We start from the raw sequence: 25,992 nt of genomic DNA, 5'->3' as shown, positions 1-25,992 counted from the left end.
ACACGACGACGGTTTGTTAAAAGGCTTCACGCAACGCGCGAGGGTTTTGTTCAGCCATCTTCAAGCAGCACACTCAAATTGCCTTACGCAGTTTGCTTGTGTTCTACAACGCATTGCCATGGTTCAATCAAACAAGAAGTTGAAGCAAAAACTAAGAGCAGCTAAAACTGAGCTGTTAGTTTCTTCTGAAGTTAAAATCAACCCCACTAACCTAGAGGACCCAAATTCAAAATCCCTCAAATCTCTTCTAAATACAGTGACTCAGAAACCCAGATTATCCAAGAGGGATAAACGTAGAGAAAAGGCGCTGACTTTGCAAGATGGGCAGAAAGAGCAAGAGGAGGTCGGGGCAGGGAATACGAGTGAGCAGATGAAAGGAAAACATAAGAAGAAGAAGAGAGATGAAGCTGAGGGGTTAGAGAAGGATAAAGGGGAGCTGAAGCAAGAGAGAAAGCCTATCAAGAAGAAGAAAAATAAGAAAAAGAAGAATAAAGGGAAGCAAAGAGTAGAAGATGGGGAAGTTATGGAGGGTATGGATGTTGGGGATGGAGGAAATGGAGAAGCAGCATCAGCAGCCGAGACTAGTAAAACTGAGGAAAGGTATGAGATATTGAAATTCCTTTGTCATATTATCTTTGTGTTTTTTGTTCTGGAATGGTTTTGTTAAAGAGTTGTTAAAAAAAATAAAAGAGACATTCTTTTGAAATGGACTTACAGTGAAAGTACACCAAACAAATTGAAACGAAGGGAGTACTTGTTTTGTGTAACTTTTTGAAGTGTAAGATACACTCAGATCTTACCCCTACCTCTCTGCTTTGTTAAGTTAAATATTAAATTTACTGGCCTATATGTGGTGCCTAGTTTTCCATGAGAATCAAAATAATCATTGGTATGCTAAAAGAAGGATCCTTTCTTGTTAAGTTGCTGAACTCATGAAGCCCACAAGAAGGCTAATGCATAATTAATTTCAATATTACAGTTATTTGTTATCACATCTAACTTCAGGTTTGCTGGCCAATTCAAGGGCATAGTTAGGTTTTTGTTTGAGCACCATGGAATGTTTGAAGCTGTTGCAGACAGTGCAGAACGATGCACACACAACCAAAAAAAGAAAAATGAATGAGTTTGAATTTGTTGGTTCTGTGATATGGATGAGTACTCCGACATTGCATCAAACTCGTGTGTGTTGGGTTGTGGGAATGGACTTCTTTCATGACTCTTTTTTTGATCTATGTTTCATAAGACTCTTGTCCAACTCTTACCCGTTGCATGATTTAGGATCTGTTCTTTCATTCTCTTTTTCGTTTCTGACACCTATGTTGCTGTGGGTATGTACCTCTTTGTTCCAGGGAAGAAAGCATTGGTATTTCTAAAAAAGTTTATGTCGGAGGTATTCCTTATTATTCCACTGAGGATGATATTAGGAGTTACTTTGAAGGTTGTGGCACCATTACAGAGGTTGATTGTATGAATTTCCCTGACAGCGGAAAGTTCAGAGGAATTGCCATTATCACTTTTAAGGTAGATTCTTTGGGTGAATTGTGTTTGTTGGTGTCCGTTGCACTATTTTCAGAGAATGTTGCTTAAATGTCTTGGATCTGTTTGTTACCTGCAATTGTTTGACAACATTTTGAAGTATGTGAATTTCTGCAGACTTTTCAGGCTTAAGAATTATTATTTGCTTGACAGTCCACTTGATAATTAATGAGTTGGAAAGTATACCATGGGAAAATTCATCTCTTAGCAATATGACAGTCAGTGAGTTCTTATCTGTTGCTTGAAGGCATAGAATAATTACTTTTGATAGGTTAAAGGAAATTTTATTTATAATGTTCAATACCAAACTAGTATTGAATGGGTACAGCCAGTACAAAGCAGGGATGCGGAATCCTTTTAATCCTACATGGTTTCCAAAAAGTTTAAAATTACATCCAAATCATTTTGAAAAACAGTGGTGGACCAATGTTTCAGATATTAAATACATCTGTTCTTAACTAAATAAACATTTTCCTCCTTTCGGTCAAAGCATCTTTGGTTCCTTTCAAGCCATATGCTCCCCATTATGCACAATGGAATGGCCATCCATATCTTCTTTTGCTGCTTCTTCATCCTCTGGTTTATCCAGCTACAGAGAACTTGATCAGATGTTTGCTTGCATAACCCATCAGACTCTGTATAAGCTAAGAAACATGCACCAGATCTGCCACACATACATGCAATGTAGTGATAAATGGTTCACTGATTCCCCTTCAACTTTTCACAAATAGTACCAGCAACATAAATTAATTCCTTTTGTCAGCAGCTTATCCTGCGTCAAGCTGGCCTCATGTGCTGCCACCCAGCCAAAGCAAACAGCTATACTGGAGCCTTCGTCTTCCAAAGCATTTTCCATGGCCATTCTGTACCACTTCCGTAAATTCCAGTCATTCTTCTTACCAATATTTGGTAGGTTGACTTAACAAGAAATTTCCCATCCTGGTGTCTTAGCTGTCCAAAGCAAGGCTGTGAGCAGTCTTCAGTAACATCTCCACCCTATCTATCTCCAAAAAATTCCTTCTAATTGAAATATTCATGAGCTGCCATTCCGGCAGTTAGCAATTATACTATTTTTGTCAAGTACAGTGCTGTATAAATCAGAAAACATGACAGCTAAAGATTTCCCGTACCCGATTGTTCTCCCAGAACTCAAAACATCTCCCATTGCCAATTTTCATTCATGTGTGATTTTGCAAATTAGATCACAAGATTTTGATGTGCTTCCAGAAGGCACTATCATGAGAGTGTAGTTATACTTGTCGTATCCTCATAATTCTGAAAACCATACTTCAGCTTAGTGAACTCTTTCCACTGTTCTCTTCTATTGTCATTCAACCTCCACAACCATTTGAACAGAAGGCTCTTATTTTGGAGCCCTAGATTTCTCACTCCCTGTTCACCATCCTCCTTGTGCAGCTTCAACTTTCCCCACCTAACAAATGCATCTTCTTGATGTCGATCTCTTTCCTAGAAAAACTTGCATGTTATTCTATCTAGTGTGCTTCCACCTTTAGCTAGAATGAGCATTAATGAAATCAATTAAGTGGAATGACATTTAGGACTCCTTCTACCTTAATTGGAATGAGAGTCAATGACATCACATAAGTTGGAATGCCATTAGGATGTCGTTCACCAAGGTCGACCTAACAAAAGATACTGTTTCTTCCATGTACTTAATTTCTTTTTCACATATTTCAGTTACTCTCTTCCTAATGCTATTTTCTTCGAGAGCCAATCCAAGATGTGGGAAATTTGACATGGGCAACTCAGTGCATCTGCTAATCATGAACAGACTGTTCTGCTCTTATAAAAAACATGCTGCTCCTTTTCAGATTTATATGAAGCACTGAAACAGCCTCGAACACAATCACTATCCCTTTTAGCCGTAGGATTTGTTCCCTTATCTGCATCAGCATATAAAATATGGGAAATTTCTATATACCTTCCACACAGGTAGCAATCCTGAAACCATTCAACCATTTAAATTCCACCACTTTCAAAATCATCCTACTCAATGTCTCCATGATAAGGCGACAAAAAAATCGCTTGTCTCATCCCCCTTGGGCAGAGAAAAACCTACTGGAGAGACATTAATAATTGTGGTAACATAAAACTTCATCCAATCAATTCACCTGTCAGCAAAATCTATTTTCCGAAAAGTATAGAAAATAGAGGTTCAGTTTACATGGTCGTAATCCTTCTCAAAATCAAGCCTAAAGAAGACCCCGTTCTTGGTTTTTAGCTTGTATGCACACATTCGTCTTCTAAGATTGCCACATCTACAATCTGCCGACCTTCGATGTAAGCATTTCGATTTTCCTATATCAAACTGTCCATCATCTCTTTGAGTCTCTCCATAAGCACTTCAAAAAGAACTTTATACATGTTACCCACTAAACTAATGGGTCTGAAATCTCTAACATTCTTTGCATTCGGCTTCTTAGATCTGAGTGCAATAAAAGTGTGTTAAAGCTTTTCTCCATGCATCCTCTTGAGAGGAAATACTAGAATGCACTCATAATATCGTATTTCAAGATGCGATCATCAAAAAATATCGTATTTTAAGATGCACCAGCATTTTTTCTTAAAAATGCCAGATTAAAGACATCCATACCTGGGTGCTTTATCTCTAGCACTGTCTACTATGACTTGACGCACCTCCTCAGTACATGGCTAATCCTTTTCATCATCGATCAGTGGAACTGGATTTCCGTTACATCAATCAGGCCTCCACAATTCCTCCTCAATAAACAAGTTACAATAAAATTTCATTATATGTTATCTAATCTTGGGCTGTTCATCAACCAATTCTCCTTTAAACTCCATTTTATCGATGTAGTTGTACCTTTTGTTGGCATCTCTTATGCAAAAAGCTTGTGTTACAAATTTCCTCTACCTTTGCACTCTAACTCACCAATTATCTTGCAAATTAACCTTTTTAATATTCATCTTACTTGACTTAGATGCAGTTACCTGACAGGTTTAATGGAAAGGAGAATCTTCTTTCGTTCTACTCATAACCCTCATCTTATCTAAAACTGTCTTAGTTATCAACAGCTAATTATGCCTTTCTATCTCACTAACAACTGTTTATATTCCTAAGGCTACTAGTGAAGCTAAGATTGAGAAGATGTCTGTTTTACGCTGAGATGGTACTTGGGAGCGCTTCCCTCTACCTCCGAGTAAGTCTATTGTTAGTTTTCGTTGGGTTTATACAACAAACATTGAGGATAAAATGAGAAAAGTCGCTTGATCATGTCTTAGGAAGACTTCCAGATGCACTATTTCATAGGTGTCGAACCATGTGGGGTAGAGTTGTTAAAAAGGGATGAGATAGACCTAAAACCACATGTAAGGAAGTTGTCTCTAATGAATTACAATCTCTTGTCATCGATGCAGATTTAGCGAAGGATTGGGAACAATCTAATAAAAAGATCTATATAAGCAATACCAAAATTGTTCACTAGTGTGGAAAGTAAAAAATTGAGAATGCTCCCAGGAGCTCGTATCGAGGTAATGTACTAAAGGTTACTTTTTGAATCAGGGTCTGGACTCTGGTGGTCCTTCTGATCACTGGAACTTTATTCTCCTTTATTTCGTGAAGTTTTGTTCATATGGATAGTCACATTTATGTCGCGGTTGGTTTTAAGTCTTATGACATCGTTAGATTCACTAACACAACATATTCTTGGTTTGAGTGGTTTGAGAGAGGTAGGAATTTCATTAGAAGGATATCTCTGAATAGGAAGACCCTGAAATAGATTGTTCAGATTCTGCGAGAGGCATCTAAGTTCAGAGCAAATGGTGTTAGAAAGTGGAAAAAAAGATACAATTTCTCTAAAACTCTTTGTGCAAGGAACTTTAATAGCTTTGGTTTTGGCCGTTATATCAACATTATCGGAGTTCGGGGAAGGAGGAAGTTTGTTCTAATTATTCCAAAAACTACATCCAATGCTGGATGGAATTTAATAGCCGACAAGATTGGTAGGTTCATTAACTATTCTAGCAACCAAGTTAATGAAGGAGAACCCAGATTGGCGGATAAAGAGCTTCCTTATGCAGATTCACTCAGAAACTCTAGATGGTCCAATAAAGAAGTGGTTGGTGGATAGCTTTCACCGGAGGGAAATGTTATTCACATCTACGTCTGGATTCACCGCAGAAGGAGGTGCTGAATAGATGTCTAGTTGGCTTTTTCGTAGGAACAGGGAATAAATCTAAAGACGCGACATTATCAGACACTAGAAGATGGACAGTTCAACTTGGAGTCAAATATATGGAATGAATATTTATGAGATGGGTGATAATAGATTCCTTTTCGAATTTGCATCTAAAATTAGCGCGGAACAGATCTTGAAGGGGAGTTTTTCGGATGATAAGCACCCCTCACTTCCAACCCTAAGGTTGTAAGTTCGAGTCATCAAGGGAGCAAAAAGGTGGGAGTTCCTAGGGAGGGGTAAAAAAATGAAAAAAAAGGAGAGATGGTACTGGAAAAATAATTTCATCAATTTCAGTGGTGGTCGCCAGTAATAGGAGGTCTGGTCAAAGATCTTCCGAGCAATGTGTGGATTAAAATAGTGAGTGATTGTTTTGGGCTTGAGACTTCCATGTTGGAGGTTTCAAGTTCGAAATCCCTTGCCAGCGAAAGCAAGGGGTTTGCTTTTTGGGTCGAGCTCGTCGCATCGGGCTTGCACAGTGCAAGTTACCTTTCCTGTGTGGTTTGCGAGCTATTGCATAGGAGCGGGGTTTTTGCCCTACGCGCACCCAAAGGGTAGCGGCTGCGGGTTTCCTTTATCATTAAAAAAAATAAAAAATAATTGTGAGTGGGTGTTTGGATTGACTTATTTTAAGTAGTTTTTGCCTTTTAAGCTCTTTTTTAGTTTTCGAAGTGTTTGGATAACACAAAAAGTGCTATTAGGCATTTTTTAAGGCTGAAAAAGTAAAGGAAAAGCCAAAAGCCAAAAGTTGAGTGTCCGCAACATATGACTCTTAGCTTATAAATCACTTTAAAAAAGCCTATCCAAACACCCCTTGAGTCTACCATTGCAATTTTGGTCGTTCAAGAGTTTCAAAGCCGTAGGGGATCATTGTGAAGGCTGGGTGGAGACAGATCTCCAAAATCATCTTAAATGGGATGGAAGCGGAGTCCCTAAGGAAATAACCTTAGAACATGGGGGCCTACTGTTCACAATTCAGATATGGGTGAAAGCACCGTCAAGAATTTACACACTTCAAGAAGGTCTGATGCATGCTGGTGACCAACAAATATCGAGGGTTCTGGACAAAGGGACAAAAGTTGGTATGATACATGAGCCGAGGAGGGTGATAGATCATGTAGGGACTTTAAGTGGGCCAGCTAATACACTCAATGTATTGGATAACTCTTTCAAGGTTCTGGATGAAATGTGGTTATCTAAAAGCACAAGGAAACTGTTGAGGAATAATGCTTTTATGGGACAGCATAGTGTAGAAAGGGGAGTTAGTTGAAGAAGGATCATGTTCAATCTCATACAGGTTCGAAGCTGTACGAGATGCCTTTTCCTGGTACCTTACTGGAGTGTATGAACCACACACCATATTGGATAAAATTGATTGTTGGCAAGAGATTGCAGCTGTTAGAGGCTTGATCGAAGGCCCCGGGGTAGTATGTGGGTACTTTTACACCAATAGATTTATGTTGGAAAGGAGAAATTGCTCAGGAATTACTAACATAATGAGAGATTTCTCTGAATGGATTGAAGACATGGATTTACATGACCCCTATGTGAATGGGGGTAATTTCAATTGGTTCCGGGGGATTAATCACAATAGTGCAACAAGAGTTGATAGATTAGTTTTCTCCATGGATTGTTAGGAAGCTTTCAGAGTCATACGACAATGAATGCTTCCTAGAGCCAACTTTGATCACTCCCCAATTTATTTGGAGTGTGGAAATTGGAATCATAAGAAGTCTTATTTTAAATTCGAAAACTGGTGGCTAGGGGTGGATGGTTTCAAAGAATTGATACAGAAATGGTGGAATGAGTTTGAGGTACAAGGCTGCCTTTACTTCCAGTTAGGTAGTAAACTTAAAATGTTAAAGAGCAAACTTAAGGAATGGAGTAGAACAACTTTTGAGGAACTGACAAATAAGAATGAACAACCTTCTGAATGAGTTAGTTGAGTTAGATCAGATTTAGGACAACATAGAATTTAATGTAGATGAGCTGATGATCAGGGCAACGATTATGGTTGAACAAGAGGAATTGGCCAAAAATGAGAAGCCAAGCTGGAGACAAAAATCTAGAGTTTTGTGGCTTCAGCAGGGGGATAAAAACACCAATTTTTTCATGAGAATGGCCACTTCTCATAAGAGGTACAATACTATAGACAAATTGAAAGTGGAGGATGAAGTTGTGGTACAAATGCATGAGATTTTTTTTGTTCATCAAAAAACAAATGCCTAAAATTAGTAGAGCTATGGTGGGTTTATATATGAAACTATACTCAGAAACATAAACTTGGAGGCCCTCTTTTGAATTCCAGATTGTCCTAAAGTCAATAATGAAGGAAGTGAATGGTTGCAAAGACCCTTTCTAGAGGTAGAGGTCCTCAAAATTATTAATGTGTGCGGTGGACAAAGAACCTGGCCCAAATGACTTCACAATGGGTTTCTTTAAAGAGTGTTGGGGATTTCTCAAAAAGATATATTGTCAATTGTTCAAAATTTTCATCAGAATGAGATTTTTGAGAAGTCCTTCAATGCTACTTTCCTTGCTTTGATTCCTAAGAAGAATGGTGCCAAAGAACAACAACAACAACAACATACCCAGTGAAATTCCACAAGTGGGGTCTAGGGAGGGTAGGATGTACGCAGACCTTACTACTACCTCATTGAGGTAGAGAAGCTGTTTTCGAAAGTCCCTCGGCTCAAAAGTCATAGTTCCAAGTATGAGAAAAAAACAATCTATATAGCATAATGCAAAATAAAATAAAATAAAAAATAAAATAATATAAATAAATAAAAATAAAAATAAAATGCAACGCAAAATTTACAAGACACGAACAATAACTATAGCTATAATTATAGCAAAGTACTGCGATAATCAAAGGCAATAGCAACACAACTATAAAGGCACGCCTAGACCTACGACCACCCTAAACCAACACACAACAAGACACCATTCTATCTCTACTAGCCTTTTATTCTAATCCGCGATCTCCACTCTTTTCTATCTAAGGTCATGTCCTCGGTGATATGGAGTAGCGCCATATCTTGTCTAATCACCTCGCTTCAATACTTTTTCGGTCTACCCCTACCCCTTTGCATAGCCCCCAAATTCAACCGCTCGCACCTCCTAACTGGGGCGTCGGCACCCCTCCTTTGCACATACCCAAACCATCTCAGTCTCGCTTCTCTCATCTTGTCAACCACAGATGCCACTCCATCTTCTCTCGAATAACCACATTCATGATCTTATCATTCCTAGTGTGTCCACACATCCATCTCAGCATCCTCATCTCCGCAACATGCATCTTCTGAACACGAGAGTTCTTTACGGGCCAATACTCCACTCCATATAACAACGCTGGTCTAACCACCACTTTGTAGAACTTACCTTTAAGTTTAGGTGGTACTTTCTTATTACACAGGATTCCAGAGGCTAGCCTCCATTTCAACCATGTTGCCCCAATGCGGTGTGTGACATCATCATCGATGTCCCAACTACTCTGGATGATGGATCCAAGATATTTAAAACTTTCTATGTGGCAAGCCTCACTTTCCTGCCCTCTTCATCCATCGCAACACTAAATTTACACTCCAAGTATTCTGTTTTGGTCCTGCTCAATCTGAACCCTTTGGACTCCAGTGTTTGTCTCCAAACCTCCAACCTATCATTAACTCCGTCCCGAGTCTCATCAATCAAAACTATGTCGTTCGCAAATAGCATACACCATGGAACCTTCTTCTGAATAGACCGTGTCAGCTCATCCATCACCAAGGCAAAAAAAAAGGGCTCAGCATAGATCTCTGATGTAGTCTAATGGTGCCAAAGAATCAAAAGATTTTAGACCTATAAGTCTTATAGGTAGGGTATACAATATCTTATCCAAGCTTATAATAGAAAGATTGAAATCAGTGATGGGGAAGCTGGTTGATATGCATCAAATGACGTTTCTCAAAGTAAGACAAATTATGGATGTTGTACTACTAGCTAATGAATTAGTTGATTCCAGAATCAAATCCAAGAGGCCAGAAATCCTTTGTAAGTTGGATATTGAAAAGGCCTATGATCATGTCAACTGGGAGTTCTTGCTGAAAATTCTCAAATGCATGGGCTTTGGAAACAAATGGATTAATTGAATAAGATTTTGCATTTCTAGTGTAGGATTTTCTGTTTTGATCAGTGGGAGCCTCGAAGGTTTAGGTGATCCAATGTCACCTTTTCTATTTTTGTTAGCCATGGAGGGACTTAATCATATGATTAATGTTGCTCAATCTAATGGCTGGATAAGGGGCTTTGGTTCTCGGTCTAATGGTACTGAAGGAATGGAAATATCCCATCTATTCGATGCCGATGACCATATCAGACATCTCGGAGACATTCTTACCATCTTTGAAGCTGTGTCTGGATTACATGTTAACTGGTCCTAGAGTTTCCTATACCCAGTTAATGATGTACCAAATTTGTTGTCTCTGGCGGCCAATATTGGATTTCAGGTGGGTGCTTTGCCTACAATCTATTTAGGGATGCCTTTTGGGGCCAAAAGTAGAGTCATAGACATCTGGAATAGAGTCGTAGAAAGATGTGATAAAAAACTATCAAAGTGGAAATCTCAGTACCTATCTTTAGGTGGTAGACTGACTCTCATTAACTCTGTATTGGATGCTTTACCTACATATATGGTGTCTGTTTTCCCTTTACCCAAGGGGATTGAAAAAAAGATTGATAGATCGAGAAAAGATCTTCTCTGGCAAGGTAATAAGGAGAATAAAAACATTAATCTAGTTAATTAAGATGCTCTCACTTTAAGCAAGAAACATGGCGGTTTGGGTATAAAGAAATTGAGACTACACAACAAAAGTTTGTTACAAAAATGGCTATGGAGGTTCAACAATGAGGACGGGGCACTTTGGTGGGTTCTCATTTCCCAGAAATATCGGATGTTAAATCAGTGACTTCATATGAAGTCAAAAACGCGTATGGTTGTAGTGTTTGGAGAACTATTCGAAACAGTGGTAGAATTTTTGGGGTAATGTGGAGATTATCGGGGGCAATTGTATAAATACAATTTTTTGGGCTGATCATTGTATTGGGCAGAACAATTTGAAGTCCACTTTTTCGGTCCTTATTCAATAAGTCTATAACAAAATGACTTGATCAATCATTTGTGGAGTCTACAAGGTTGGGATTTGATTTTAGAAAAGCTCTAAATGATTGGGAAATTGACAGTTTTATCAGAATGTTGCAATTACCGGGATCTTTTGGTGGTACATCTGATTGCCCTGAAAGACTTAGATGGAAAATGAATAACAAAGGGATTTTTTCAGTAAAATCTATTTACTGGAACTTGAATTAGAGAGACCCTATTAAGGTGAATTGGCCTTGAAAACAAGTTTGCAAAGTAAAAATTCCGATGAAGGGGTCTTGTTTTGTTTGTTGATGATTAGGAAATCATGCCTAACTCAAGTCAACTTGCAAAGAAGAGGTTTTCAGAACATATGTCTCTTATGTGACCAGGAGGTTGAGAGCAATGAATACCTCTTTTTACATTGCAAGACAACTATAAATCTGTGACATATGTTCTTTTGTATTTGGGGGATAAAATGGTTAGTAACTAGCTCTACTCCGGGGCTTCTGAGCAACTGGTGGAGTGTAGGGTACACAGGAGGGAGGAGGATTGATGGAAGATCATCCCTGCTTGCATCTGGTGGTGTGTGGGGAAAGAAAGGATTTCCAGATTTTTGAAGGCACTAGCAGTTCTGTCCATAAAATTAGGATAAATTGCCTTCGTATGTTCGTTTTTTGGTTTAAATAAGGTATTTGGGGGAAGTAGGTGACTTAGTTGATTTAATTGGCAGTGTATAAGAACATAGGTTTTTGGACAGTGGTCTTTTGTACCTTTTGGTTGTTTTTGTAAAAGATCTCAACTTAGCACTTTTTTTGGGGTGTCTGAGTTTTGTTTAATAGAAATACAATTGTTACCTTCATAAAAAAAAGCGATACCAATTAGTGGGGAATAGGTCATCGTCATGTTAATACATTTACTTTAGGTAATATGCCTCCTAGGAGTCTTTTAGCCCTATTAGAGATCGTTTATTTTTATTTTTATTTTTATTTTGAATAATGTTGGCATGAGATGATTTTAAATGGAGAAACATGATCATTGAGAATTCATATTTGACTCCAACTTTTGTGGAACCGAGTATAAGTTATTGTATTTAGTTGTTCAATCGTGTAAAGAGCATTGTCATGGTTTTTACTACTTGCTAATTGTCAAGCAAATTACAAGTTCTGTTATCTTAGATTGTCTTGCACTCCCTACTCCCTGCTTCCTGAAATATCACATGATTCTTGCATTCTCTAGCTGATTAGTTCATTTATGTAGTTATCAAGCCTATAGCCAGGTCAGCTAAATTCATTTGCTGTTTATACATGAGATTTTACAAACACAATTTTGTAAGGACACAATAATCTTAAAAAGTAAAGCATATAATTGGGGAAGAGGAAATGACAACTTAAAGGAAAACGGAATATGTAATCAAAAAATAAAAAACAAAAGCTTATCCCAAACGTTCTCTTCTGCACCAGTAAAGACCGTTCAACGAAACTCTGGCTTTCTTGCCATCTGAAAACTTCTCTTACACAGTTACGCTTTATATTTCATCCACCTAACAGGACTCCTTCTTGTCCTCTTGGTATATGCTGTGTTATTTATATTTTCTCATATCACCAGGTTCCAAAAATATCACTCAAGGGAAAGCAAGCAATATTCTCAAGGATTTTTTTTTCTTTACATTATAGGTTATAGCAAAATGAAAAGCTTAAAGGGATAATTTTTTATATGATCTTCATTTATTGTTCTTTTTCTTTCCAAACCAATCTGTAGAATGTCTATTTGCATGTGTGTTTCTTTGTCTGTTTACCAAATTTACTCGTGTGGCATGTGGGAGATTCAAATGTTTGCTTTCGTTTCTATTCCTTTTCGTCCACTGCATTATATCCCAAATGATTTTGGATAATGATGCTTTGTGGATCTCACAGTTGTAGCTCTTTTTTGAATTTTCTTCAAATCTTATATTCTAAAGGTCTCATTTGTTTGCACTTGATGGAGATCTTAATTTGAATGGTTCAAACATTAGACCATTAAGTGCATTTATTTTCAATAAGATTTAAGCACTTAATGGATCTGGATCGGTCTTAGTGCCTGCTTGACTTAGCTTAACTATAACAACTTATAAGATAAAAGCTGCTTATAAGCCAAATAAAATAAGTTGGGTATTCCAACTAATTTTTTTTTGGTAGCTTATAAGCTATTTAAGATAAGGTAAGCCAAACATGTTCAGTTATTCTTTTTTGGCTTATTTTAAGCACAAAATGGTTTTAAGTTGGCCAGCTAAACACTCAAAAAAGCTGAAAACAGTTTATAAGCTGTTTTTATCAACTTATAAGGTAATCCAAACGGGCTCTTAATCATTAAGATCTAGAACAATCTTAATATCATTAAGATGTATTCTTGTGTGGATAATATTCACTAGCACTTGATCCACAATCACCAGCCAACCACCTTTGTCACCACCACCACCACCACCACCATTGTCAACCACCATTACCGTCGTCTACTACCAACCACCTCTGTCATCACAACCACCACCGTTACTAACTGTTACTATAAACTGCTATCACACTTACCTCCTCCATTATTATAATTATATCAATTGCCATTAACACCATCGTCTCTATAGCCGCCGCCTCCACCTCCACCGTCTCTGTAGCCGTCGCCACCACCACCACCGTCTCTGTAGCCGTCGCCACCTCCATCTCCACCACCACTAGCAACCACGATCATCACTATAGTCAATTCCTATTATCAACAAACTTCACTATCACAACTAACACAGCCACCAACGACCACCATAAATTCTTCGGTCACTATTACCACTGCCACTACCTCCACCACTACTATCAACCACTACCACCACTGTGGTCAATCTCTACTATCAACCACCTCCATCATCATAACTAGCACCGCCGCCAATTATCACAAATACATCACCAACCACCACACATTCTTCAGTTAGCACCATCGACACCTCCAACTACTAACACCAACTTTATTATTGCAACCACCAACGCCACTACCAATCGCCACCATTATAATAGTCGCCACAACACCAACTACCTCCACCGTCACTACTATCACCACCATCATTACTAGCCACTAACAACAACTATTACCATCACCACCACCACTACAAACTATCTTCACAATCACTAGCAAGTATAAGTATTTTATCTTTTTAATCAAATAATAATTTTATTTTATTAATTCTTTTTAAAAATTTAATTTAAAAATGAGGCCTAATTCAGATTAATCTAAATCTTAATGAAAATAAATGAGGCCTAATTCTATTTCAATTTTCACATACCATTTCTGTTAATTACATGTTTTCTTCTTCAAAGTCATGTTTTTTTGTGATTTTTATTCTTGAAAGGGTTGGAGTACTTGGTACCTTTCTCTACTCTTCCTTTTCCTTTTCTGGGCTATTACTCTTGGTATCATTACATATTTATGTGGTGAGCATAATTTTTGAGCTATAGTTGGCGAAATTGATTTTGTAGAATCAACTTAATTTTGCTAGAAATGATCTTGAGACTAATAGGACCAAGCATCTAAGTAGGTTTCATGGTCACGTGTCAGACTTATGGGGAACTGGCTGTCTGGCTCCCCATCTGTGGAGATTGAGATGGCTGGACTTATGCTACCTACTCTAAAGTAGAAAGCAGGATCTATTTCAATGCAGGATTCAAGTCGTTTGATATTACAAAATGGAATTTTGAGAATGCAGAGTGGTATGAATGGGTAGAAAGAAGCCGTAAAATGATGAGGAGATCCTTCATGAGCCGCAAAATTATGGAGTGGATCTGTACCATTCTAAGAGAAGCTTCCCGCGACCATTAGAAGATGATCAGAAGGTCCAAAAATGTAGAGAAATGAGTTGGCCAGTTTTGCACAAGTACAATGAACATGGGAGATTTATAAGCATCGTAACTATTAATAAGATCTGTCCTAGTCATCCCAAAGCTAGTCATTAATGCTGGATGGCTAGACATTGCATTTCAGATCGAGAATTTCATCAAATGCCCTAAAAGGATGTAAGCTGTAGGCCCACCAAGAGTTACCAATGCAAATTACCCATACATGAGGGTCGTACGTGATAGTAAATGGCAGTCCAAAAATCCATGAGATGCAGACATCAAAAACAAAGAGGGATACATTGACGTTGAGATTCCGAAAGATAGCCAGGATACCGGGCTATTGAAGAGGTGTTTGGTAGGGCAACTAGAAGGAAGGAGTAAAGAAAAACCATCCTTGACAGAGATAAGAAAGTGGTCGATTATGCTCTGAAAGAAGGCTCCGAGGGTGAACATTTATGAAATGTGTGGTGATAAGTTCCTCTTTGAATTCCCCAACAAGCACATGGCTAAGCAAACCTTACAAGGGCAGTGGAGTTAGAGGAATCAAACTTTCAGCCTGGAGTGGTGGAACCCAATGGTAGGTGTGTACCTAATAGTATGATGTCCACTGGAACTTGGATCAGAATTGTCAGAATCCCTCTGCATCTATGATCACAAAAAGTCTTCCAAGAAATCCAAAACCTATGTGGGTGATGGGTGGCCACAGAAAAGAAACAGATATTACGAACCACATGAAATGAGCTAGAATCTTGGTTTCCAACGACGGGAGGAATATACCAAAAGAAGTGGTAATATCCAAAAATGGTTTTAAGTACTATTTTCCGATCTGGTCAGAAAGTTAAATCAAATTCGAAATATCACTGGAAATAGACAGAAGTGTTGCTGGAGAAGAAAGGACAGGTAAGGACCCAATTAATCCTATTATCCTCTGGATAATGATTGTTTCTACTGTTATGAAGTACAACAATCCCGCTTTTCTAAGGATTTGCCAGCAACAGAATATGAGGACGGGGTCAATTAAAAGCTGTCGCAGTTTTTAAAAAAGGAGTACATGAGAAACATGTGACCAGTTTAAATGAAATTGAAAAATTGGGCCAACTTCTGAAGCCCAATAAAGAGCCCACAGTTTCAAGAAAAGATGGGCCTGATTTCAACAACAATGCTTCGGAACAGAATAGTGACATCTCTATGGAAACTCCAAAAGTTCAATATCTCCCCAGAGCAGTGCCCAGTGTTGTGAAAAAGCACCGAAGCGCTCGCTTTAAGCGTGAAGCGAAGCGAGGCGAGGCACTAGCGCTTCAACACCGTGAAGAGAAGTGATTTCAAAAAAGCGTGCGCTTCATGGGAGAAGCGAGAAGCACGCTTCATCTAGAAGCGAGAAAAAAGCTCGCTTTTTTTGAAAAAGAGGCATTAGTTTTTTTTTCTAAAAAAATCTGTAAAACTTATAATTAATTGTTCCAAGCTGCTGCGACTTCTTCTTCAACTTCGACAGTTCAACCAGGTTAGTTTTTCTTCTTCTCTTCTTCTCTTTCTCTTTCTATTTTTATTTCCATTCAGCAGTTCTACCGTCTGCGCAACGCTGCGATGTTCTTCTCTTCATCTCTTCTTTTCTTCTTCTTTTTCTATTTCTGCGCAAATGTCGTCTGCGAAGAATTATTTTTTTTCAAGTTTTATTCAGCAGTTTGGCCATTGTTTTTGAAGATAAAGCATATGCTCTGTTTTTTTTTCCACATAGTCTGGTTGCTTTATTATTATTTTTTTATTTTGCTGCAGTTGCTCTTTTAATTTTGCTGCAGCTGCTCTGTTATTGTTTTGACAATTTGACTTGTGTGACTAAATTATTTTTCTATTTTTTCTTTGTAGTAAGTTGTATTTTCTTAATGGCACAAAAAGGAATCCAACTTGGGCATATGGAATTGCCATGGGAAGTAACACAAAAATCAAATGTGTTTTTTGTGATATGACATATAATGGCGGAATATTTCGTCACAAGAAGCATCTTATTGGTGGTTATAAGATGTTAAAGTGTGTCCAAAGGTTTCAAATAGTGTGAAGGAAGAAATAAAAGAGTATTTTACGAAAAAAATGAATTTAAAACTCAAATGAATCCTGAAGCATCCATGGTTAATCTTGTTGATGATGATGAAATGGATGATGAAGTTGAAGTGAATATGCCAATGGGGCATATTTTATTATCTATGCATATTTTATATTTTTATACTAAATAGCGCTTTTTCTGAAAAGAGCATGCGCTTCGCTTCACGCTTCTCGCTTCTGTGAAGCGAGCCCCTGTCGCTTTTTTCCGCTTCTCGCTTCTCAAAACACTGGCAGTGCCAACAGCCATGCAGATTAGAAATCGATCGATAATTGAGGAGAGGGAGACGACGAACGTGTCAATGGAAGGTGTGTCAGGAGAAGTAACATTAGAAGTTGAGCAACAACTAACAGAAACAACTGGCAGGGAGTTGGGGAGATGGAGACCGACAATAGTGAAAATAGATTAATTTAGGTAGGGGAGAGAAACTTACTTACTACAACAAGGGAATGGGAGATTGAGGAGTAAGAACCACTGCAAGTCCAACAACAACAATCGATAATATGTAAGGAAAGGGAAACATCATTGAGCAGAATATGATCAAACTGGGCAAAGTGTTAGGAGTAGATTTTCAAGGACATGAAGAAGAAGCTCTTGAGCTACTTCTATGGGTGGATAGTTCTAGGGAAGCAAGAAGAATGGAGAATGAGAATTTCTGTAAGAAGACAAGATTTAGGGGCTCTCAAGAGATGAAGAGTCTTGTATCTTTTGATGTCAAATTCGAAAACAATTGGAATACGAGTAAGGGAGAAGTGGAACAAGCAGTAATTGATGAAGTTCAAATTTGTCTCATGGAATGTTAGGGGGTTAAACAATAGGGATAAAAGGAGATTGGTTAAAAGTTTACTAATAGAATGGAATGCATATATTATTTGTTTGCAAGAAACTAAACTGGAGGGGAATTTAACTGAGGAAGTGAGACAAATTTGGGGAGGAAGATGGGTTAAATTTGCTTGCTTAGAAGCTAGTGGCACCAGAGGGGGTATACTATTGCTATGGGACAACAGGGCATGGAAGGAAGAAATCTTGGAAATAGGCGCTTACTTGTTAACTTGCAAATTTGAGGCACAACTGCAAGACTTCTCTTGTCATATCACTGGGGTATATGCTCCCAATTGTTACATAGAAAGAAGATTAGTATGGGAGGAGATGGGGACAGTAAGGGGTCTAATGGAAGGTCCTTGGTTAGTATGTGGGAATTTTAATGTGGCCAGATTCATCCCGAAAAAGAGAAATTGTCAAAGAAGATCAAGAGGTATGAGAGAATTCTTTGATGTCATTGAAGACTTGAAGTTGATTGATATACAACTTGAAGACTGCAATTATACTTGGTTCAAAGGGGATAGGCAGGAGATAGCCTCCAGGATTGACATGATCCTGTTTTCAGAAGAATGGGATGACACTTTCAACAATTTAAAACAAATGCCATTGTAGAGGCTAGGATCTTACCACTCACCTATTGTCTTACAAGGGGGAGTGTGGAACAAGATCAAAAACTACTTTAAATTTGAAAATTGGTGGCTTAGCACAGAAGGATTCAATGACATAATTAAGAAGTGGTGGAGTTCTTTCAACTTCACTGGAAAGCCAAATTTCTTCCTTGCATCCAAACTTAAAGCTCTAAAAAATTAGCTTAAGGAATGGAGCAAGAGTGAGCAAGGAAACCTGGGAACAAGAAGAACAAATTTACTCAATAAACTAGCAGAGTTTGAAAGAATAACAGAAGAAAGAAGGCCGACATAAGAGGAGACAGAAAGGAGGGCAACAAATCTGCCGGAGTACGAAGAATTGATTAAAAATGAAGAAATATCTTGGAGGCAAAAGTCAAGGTCACTGTGGCTAAAGGAGGGTGATAGAAACACCAAGTTTTTTCACAAAATGCCAAATGCACACAAAAGGTACAATAATATTGACCAACTCATGATTCAGGGGGAGTTATCTCAAGATCCAGGAAGAATTGAAGGGGAAATCGTGGAATATTACAGAAAGTTATATTTTGAAACCCCGAGCTGGAGGCCAACTTATTTATTTCCTAATAGTCCCAGACTAACAGATGAGGAAAAGGAGGTACTACAAGGGAGTTTTGAGGAGAGTGAAGTTTTGAGATGCCTAAAACTATGGGCAACAGACAAAGCACCTGGCCCAGATGGCTTCACAATGGGTTTCTTCTTAAAATGTTGGGAGATACTAAAGCAAGACACCATGTTGGCCTTTCAGAATTGTCATGAACACGAAATGTTTGAAAGAAGGCTTAATGCCACTTTCATAACTCTCATTCCAAAGAAAAAAAGAGCCAAAGAGTTGAGGGATTTTAGATCGATCAGTCTGATAGGCGGCAGTATATACAAGTTATTTGCCTAAGTACTGACAGAAAGGTTGAAAGTTGTGATAGCCAAGTTGATTGATCCACAACAAATGGCCTTCATCAAAGGTAGACAAATCATGGATGCAGTGCTATGCAGTGCTAATAGCTAATGAAGTTGTTGACTCCAGACTGAAGCAAGAAAAGCCTGGAATCTTGTGTAAGCTAGACATGGAGAAGGCATATGACCATGTTATCTGGAGTACTTAGTGGATTCTATGAGAAGAATGGGTTTTGGTCAAAAGTGCATACAATAGGCGAAATATGGCATCTCAACTGTGAGATTTTCAATGCTTATCAATGGCTCATTGGTATGATTTTTCAGTGGCAAAGGGGTTTAAGACAAGGAGATCCTTTGTCACCCTTTTCCTTCTTAATAGTTATGGAGGGTCTTAATAGCATGATCAAAACAACAGACATGAATGGGTGGCTCAGACGATTTGATGTGGCCAGAATTGGAGAAAGGAACCTGGAGATAACTCACTTGCAATATACTGATTCTCTCATACTATGTGATGCTGAAGAGGATTAACTCAGACCCTGAGGGTGATTTTAGTGCTTTTTGAAGGGATTTTTGGGTTGCACATTAATTGGAGGGAAAGTTTCCTATCCCTATTAATGAGGTGCAAAACATGGAGATTTTGAATGCAATCCTAGGTGGGGAATTAGGGAATCTACCCACCATCTATCTAGGGATGCCACTGGGAGCAAAATCACAATCTCCCCATTACAGTAGGGGTTATTAAGATATTGGACAAGTTGAGGAGGAAGTTTCTCTGGCAAGGAAACAATGAGAGGAAAGGTTATAATCTTGTCAAATGGGAAGGGGTTATGAAACAATGAGAGGAAAGGTTATAATCTTGTCAAATGGGAAGGAGTGATAACTGGGAAAAGACAAGGGGGATTAGTAATCAAGAACTTGAAATTCCAAAGCAAGGCCCTTAGAATGAAATGGTTATGGAAGTTTAGCAATAAGAACCAGACTCTATGGAGGAATCTATTAATGCTAAGTACGATGAGGAAGGCCACTGGACTAAGTTGCTCGGACTCGTGTGCGGGTGTCCGAGACGGATACGAATCCGAGAGTCGAATTCGGCAAAATCTAAATTTTAAGATTCGGAGATACGAATCCGAGTATGGATACGGGTGCGAAGATTCGGCTAAAAATATTCAATATTATAAAAATATAGTTATAAAGATATTCTAAATTTGAGAGATATGTTGTGATAAACTTACATGTATAAACTTGAAAATATAAAAGATTTTATTACATATACAGTAGTTTTAATAAAAAATTTAAACAATTGTTATTAACATGAAAAAACATAAAAATCGTGACTAATTAAATATTTTTCTCTCATCTTTATTTGCCATCATTCCCAAATCTTCATTAGCCACTAAATTTGAAAATTTCGTAAAGAACTATTCCTTTTATTTTAGTATCACTTCTTATATTTATATAAAAGCAATATTAATAATATTATTACGTATGATTTTTTATATGTAATACATGAATAGTATAATTTCTTATATTATCTAAAATATATTATGTATTTTATGGTATAAATATAATTTAGATAAAAGAAATTATTATTTTATTATGGTATACATTTATGGAATAAATATTCATGGTATAAATTTATATGTAAAGTATTATTTTGTAGGATAGTTTTTACAGCTTTTATTTTAAATATATGCAGGGTATACTTTTTTTATATCTTAAATATATACCATATATTTTATAGTATAAATATACTTTTATGAAAAAAGTCGGATTATTCTTGTAGTATTGGTATAAATTTATGGGATAAATATTCATGGTACAAATTATTCTATTGAAAGTATTATTTTTTTGTAAAGGAAAAATGTTTATTATATGAATATTTATGTAGTATATGTATGATATAATTTTTTATATCTAAAATATATCATGTATTTTTTTTGGTATAAATATAATTTGTGGCAAAGTAAATTTATTGCTATATTATGGGATATTTATTCTTTGTATAAATTTATTATATCAAATGATATTGTATATAAAGCAGACTTGGGCGCTTGGCCCAACACCAAGCCCAAAACAAGAGTTGTCTTCACTATGAAGAGAAAAGGAATTAGGGCTCGCTGCAGTCCCTCTATTGCTATCCTCTATTCTTTTCCAAAAGGAACCAAAACGATCTTCTCTGTTCGTTTCTTCTCCCCAGAAATCTCTTCGCTTCAGCTCCTCTCTATTCTTTCAATGAAGTCCTTATGAATAAGTGGAATCGAGAGATCTCGTAACTTACAAGTTCGTCGCCGATCATCGGAGAAGATGTCAAGTTAGTTGGAGAATATCTCGACTTCTGGCGGCCATTGAGTATCCGGACGGAGTTGACCGAATCGGAGGCGCACCCCACACCTGCACCCATCTCGTGTCGAGATGGGTTCGGCGGCAAAAAAGAAGAGTCCGCGCAACATAGCTACTGGATGACCAAAGAAATAATGGCACCCATGGAGTTAGTTTATGGAGGTCTATCAGAACACTATTTAGCGAATTCAAAACCAACATTAAGATTAAAGTGGTAAAGGGGCTAACACTTATTTTTGGAAAGAAGAATGGCATGAGGCAGGAAGACTGGAAAATCTGTTCCCAGATATTTATGCATTAGTTTCTCATCAACAAAAGAATGTTGTAGAATTCTGGACACCCTATGGATGGAGCTTCTACTTTAGAAGGCATTTAAATGACTGGAAATCCAAAGAGTTGCAAATTTCTTCAGTACCATCGAACAATTCAATGGACTGGAGGTAGGTCAAGATACCTTATGGTGGAAAGGTAATAAGAAGGGTCAGTTCAAAGTAAGTGATGCTTACAGGTGGATGAATCAAACACCTCAGTGCATAAACAACTGGCCATGGAGAGGCATTTAGAAAACTAAATTCCACACAAAGTGGCCTGCTTTATCTGGTTGCTAGCCAAGGAAGCAACTCTCACCCAAGATGATCCGAGGAGGAGAGGGATACCACTTTGTCCTAGTTTTTTTTTTGTGGGGAAAATATTGAGACAGTTTACCATCTATTTCTTCATTGCAAGGTCGGTGGACAGCTATGGAGGATTTTCTTAAATCTCAAAGGCATCTCATGGACTATGCCTGGAAAGATTACTGAAGCAATCCAGAGCTGGGAGGGAGCTGGTGTGCAAGCAAAAAATAGAGATAGATGGAGAATTATCCCTGCTTGTATCTGGTGGACAATTTGGAAGGAAAGGAATGCTAGATGTTTTGGTAGCATAGAGAATAGTATGCAAAAGATTAAGCTAACCTTTTGTTACTATGTTTTTGGTGTAATCAAATATATTAAAATGACACTATCTCTATAATTGATGTTCTAGATTCAATTTAAGTAGGGGTTAGTAGGATTTTGAAGTAAATTTTGTAAATATGGTTTTCAGTACAACCTATGTACTGTTTGTGAGAAATATACAAAGTTACCAAAAAAATATAATTATAATATTTTAAGAATAATTTCACTAAGAAAGAGTAAGAGAGATAGAGGGTGTTGGAGTTCCATCATCTTGAAACACCTTTGATGGGGTTGGAGAGTCTGGCCAAACTTAATTTAGAATTTTGTATATTACTCATTATTAATTAGGACCATGACAAAATACTTGGAGTGCAAGTTCAGTAATGTACCGCATGAGGCTGACGTGGTAGTGAGGTTTGATACATAAGTTATCCAAAAAGAGAAAGTTTCAAGTATTTTGGGTCTATTGTCTAAGCAACTGGAGAGATTGACGAGAATGTCACTCATCGTATTGGTGCAGGGTGGATGAAGTGGAGGCTAACATCCGAAATTTTTTGTGATAAAAAGGTGCCACCAAAACTTAAGGCAAGCTCTACGTGGCTAGACCAAATATGTTTTATAGGGCAAAGTGTTGGCCAGGTGAGAACTCTCACGTTTAAAGATGAGAGTTGAGGAAATTAGGATGCTGTGATGGATGTGTGGGCATACTAGAAAGGATAGGACTAGAAATAAAGATATCGGAGACAGGGTGGTAGTGACTTCAATGGAGGACAAGATGTGGGAAGCTATGCTGAAATAGTTCGGACAAGTGAAGAGTTCTCTACGAGGTTGGCTCTGGATAATTTTAGCAGAGGTAGAAGTAGATCGAAGAAGTATTGGGGTGAGCTGATTAGACGAGACATGACACAATTGTAACTTACCGAGGACATGACCTTAGATAGGGGAGGGTATGGAGGATTCAGATTAGGGTAGTAAGTTAGTAGGTGGCAATGTGTTGTCTTGTTGTTCGTTCATATTAGTAAGTTACACTATTTCTCCTATATTTTCTTGTCCTTAGATTTCTATTATCTGTTGATTCCTTGTACCTCAATTATCATATTGTTTTGTTGTAGTTTTTGTTCTGCTACTATCTGTTGTTTTGTTTTTATCTATTGATTCTTTTCTGGATTGTTTTTCTTTGAGCTATGGGTCTATCGGAAACAACCTTCCTACCTCTGAGGTAAGGATAAGGTCTGGTATACTCTACCTTCCCCCGTCTCACCTTTGTGGGACTGACTATATTTGGTATGTTGTTGTTGTACTACTCATTATTAATTACTCCCTCCATTCCATTTATTTGTTGTAATTTCCTTTTTAGTCCATTTTAAAAAAGAATGCCTCTTTTCTTTTTTTGACAACTCTTTAATTTCAACTTTTCAAGTAGCATTTTTAAAACCACAAGATGAAAGATATTTCGATACATTTTACATATCTTTAGTTGAAGATTACAAGATTTAAAAGTCTTCTTTACTTTCTTAAACTCCGTGCTAAGTCAAAACCATACAATCAAATTGAAATGGAAGGAGTAATATAATAAGAATGCTACTTTTGGAGTTTATTTCCTCCAAACTGTATAGACATTCTGCAAAATCAATTTAATTTGTGTTGGAAATTGTTTCTTCTCACCAATCAAAAAAAAAACCCTTATACGATTAGTCTTGAAGTGCCTACGATAAAAGAAGTTGTCTTTCATGTAGCTTTCTGCAAAGTTATGTTTTTGAAAAGTTAATGTATCACGAATTGGTTATTCTTTTTGGAATTGAGGCTACCACACCTCTGTTTGTTAATCATTTTATTATTTATTTGAGGGGAGCGGCACGAGTTCAAGTTACCCACTTTCACATGGTTGCAAAGTACCGTGCTAATCTGAACAACCCTAGCTTTGCATTTGATACATGTTTTTGTGACCTAAGCCACCTCATATGATTTGTCCTTCAGATCAGTGTTGTCAAAGGCACTTTAAGCGTGCTTAAGCCATGAAGCGAGGCTCAAAACGTGTTTAGCGCTTCGCCTCGCTTTATGTGCGCTTCAGTGTGGTCATCAAGGTTCTAAGGCAAACTTTTCCTTGCCAATGGGCCTCTTTTGAAAAAGTGACTAAACAATTGATTCACTTTATCATTCTTTTTTTTCAATTTCTTTGGTTATATATTTGTCATTCATCTTTATAGTTATTGGTCTTGGACTAAACATATATATTTGTATCTTTTTCTCTTTTTGCGCCTTTCATCATTAAAGCCAACACTTTATTTGCGCTCTGCGCTTAAAGCCCCAATGGACCTTAGAGCTTTTTTGCGCTTTTCGCCTTTGATAACACTGCTTCAGATCCTTGGTTATTTTCCCTTTTCTCTGTGTTGTTGGTTTCTTGCAAATATTGCTAATTGAGTGGGTTTCTCTCTAAATTTGTTTTCCAGACTGAAGCAGCCGCTAAGAGAGCCATGGCACTGGATGGTTCTGATATGTAAGTGCAATCATGTATTCATTGTTGAGAAAGTTAAATCTACTGCGTCTACCTTCTCACTAACACATATCTGCTTCCAGGGGTGGACTTTTTCTGAAAATCCAGTCATACAAGTCAGCTAAAGCTAACAAAGTGTCCAACTTCTCACCAAACATGGTGGAAGGGTATAATAGGATATATGTGGGTAACTTATCATGGAATGTAACAGAGGATGACTTGAAGAAACTTTTTTCAGACTGCAGCATAAGTTCTATTCGATTCGGTGAAGATAAAGAAACAGGAGAATTTTGGGGTTATGCACATATGGATTTTTCTGATAGTCTCTCTCTAAACATGGCACTAAAGTTGGATCAAAAGATTGTATGTGGTAGACCTGTTAGAATAAGCTGTGCTGTTGCAAAGGAAGGAGCTGTAAAGAAAGGAGGGGCAACCGATTCAAGACCTATGCTGAAAGATCAAAATGCGGATAGTGTTGAAACAAGCACTATTAGTGCAAAGATTAGGAGGCGAACATGTTATGAATGTGGAGAGCGTGGCCACTTATCATCGTCTTGTCCAAAAAACCAAGAAACTGATCGGACAGAAGAAGTTGCTAGTTGATTTTAGTTAAAAGACTTTGCATGTTCACAAAATCTGATATGGGCTGTGCTCACAGAAATTTTGGTGTAGTTTTTATCCTCTTGGACGACATTTTTAGAAGTCCATTATTTGCTCTTTTTCCTAGTGCTTCCAATGTTCTTTTAATTTTCTCTGCAGCAAAGCAGAAATTAGGAACATGTGATTGATAGACATGAACTAGATTCATGAGAATGCCCATTATTATACTGTTGCCCTGCTCATTTCCACCCGCTTTTCTGATGTATTTCTAGAAATAGTTGGTAGTTGGCCATACAAGAAGCTCTTTTGAATAATTCCTTCTTTAGTTCTGGATTTTGGTCTTGTGATAAGAGCGGCACAAGTGATATGTGGGTTATGGACTATATAACAATTATGTGTAATTTTCAATTGATTTAGTTTTTAATTTATCTGATTTACTGATTAA

General features: G+C 37.6%; 1 protein-coding gene across 1 annotated transcript; it reads left to right on the top strand.

The window, feature by feature from the left end:
- Positions 1-19: 19 nt before the first annotated feature.
- Positions 20-25,992, top strand: LOC129899425 (phragmoplastin interacting protein 1). The gene is made up of 4 exons (XM_055974392.1): positions 20-600; positions 1,350-1,521; positions 24,904-24,950; positions 25,031-25,992. The coding sequence occupies exons 1-4, from the start codon at positions 119-121 to the stop codon at positions 25,548-25,550; spliced, it is 1,221 nt and encodes a 406-aa protein (XP_055830367.1). The 5' UTR covers positions 20-118; the 3' UTR covers positions 25,551-25,992.

The sequence above is a fragment of the Solanum dulcamara genome, chromosome 8 (assembly GCF_947179165.1).
Source record: "Solanum dulcamara chromosome 8, daSolDulc1.2, whole genome shotgun sequence".
Taxonomy (NCBI): Eukaryota; Viridiplantae; Streptophyta; class Magnoliopsida; order Solanales; family Solanaceae; genus Solanum; species Solanum dulcamara.
This window is presented reverse-complemented; position numbering and strand designations above follow the sequence as displayed.

Bases quoted from the DNA above. Each gene is read 5' to 3' on its own strand.
- LOC129899425 (XM_055974392.1), top strand. From the start codon at position 119: ATGGTTCAATCAAACAAGAAGTTGAAGCAAAAACTAAGAGCAGCTAAA. The intron at 601-1,349 runs GTATGAGATATT...TCTTTGTTCCAG, and splicing joins ACTAGTAAAACTGAGGAAAG to GGAAGAAAGCATTGGTATTT. The intron at 24,951-25,030 runs GTAAGTGCAATC...ATCTGCTTCCAG, and splicing joins GCACTGGATGGTTCTGATAT to GGGTGGACTTTTTCTGAAAA.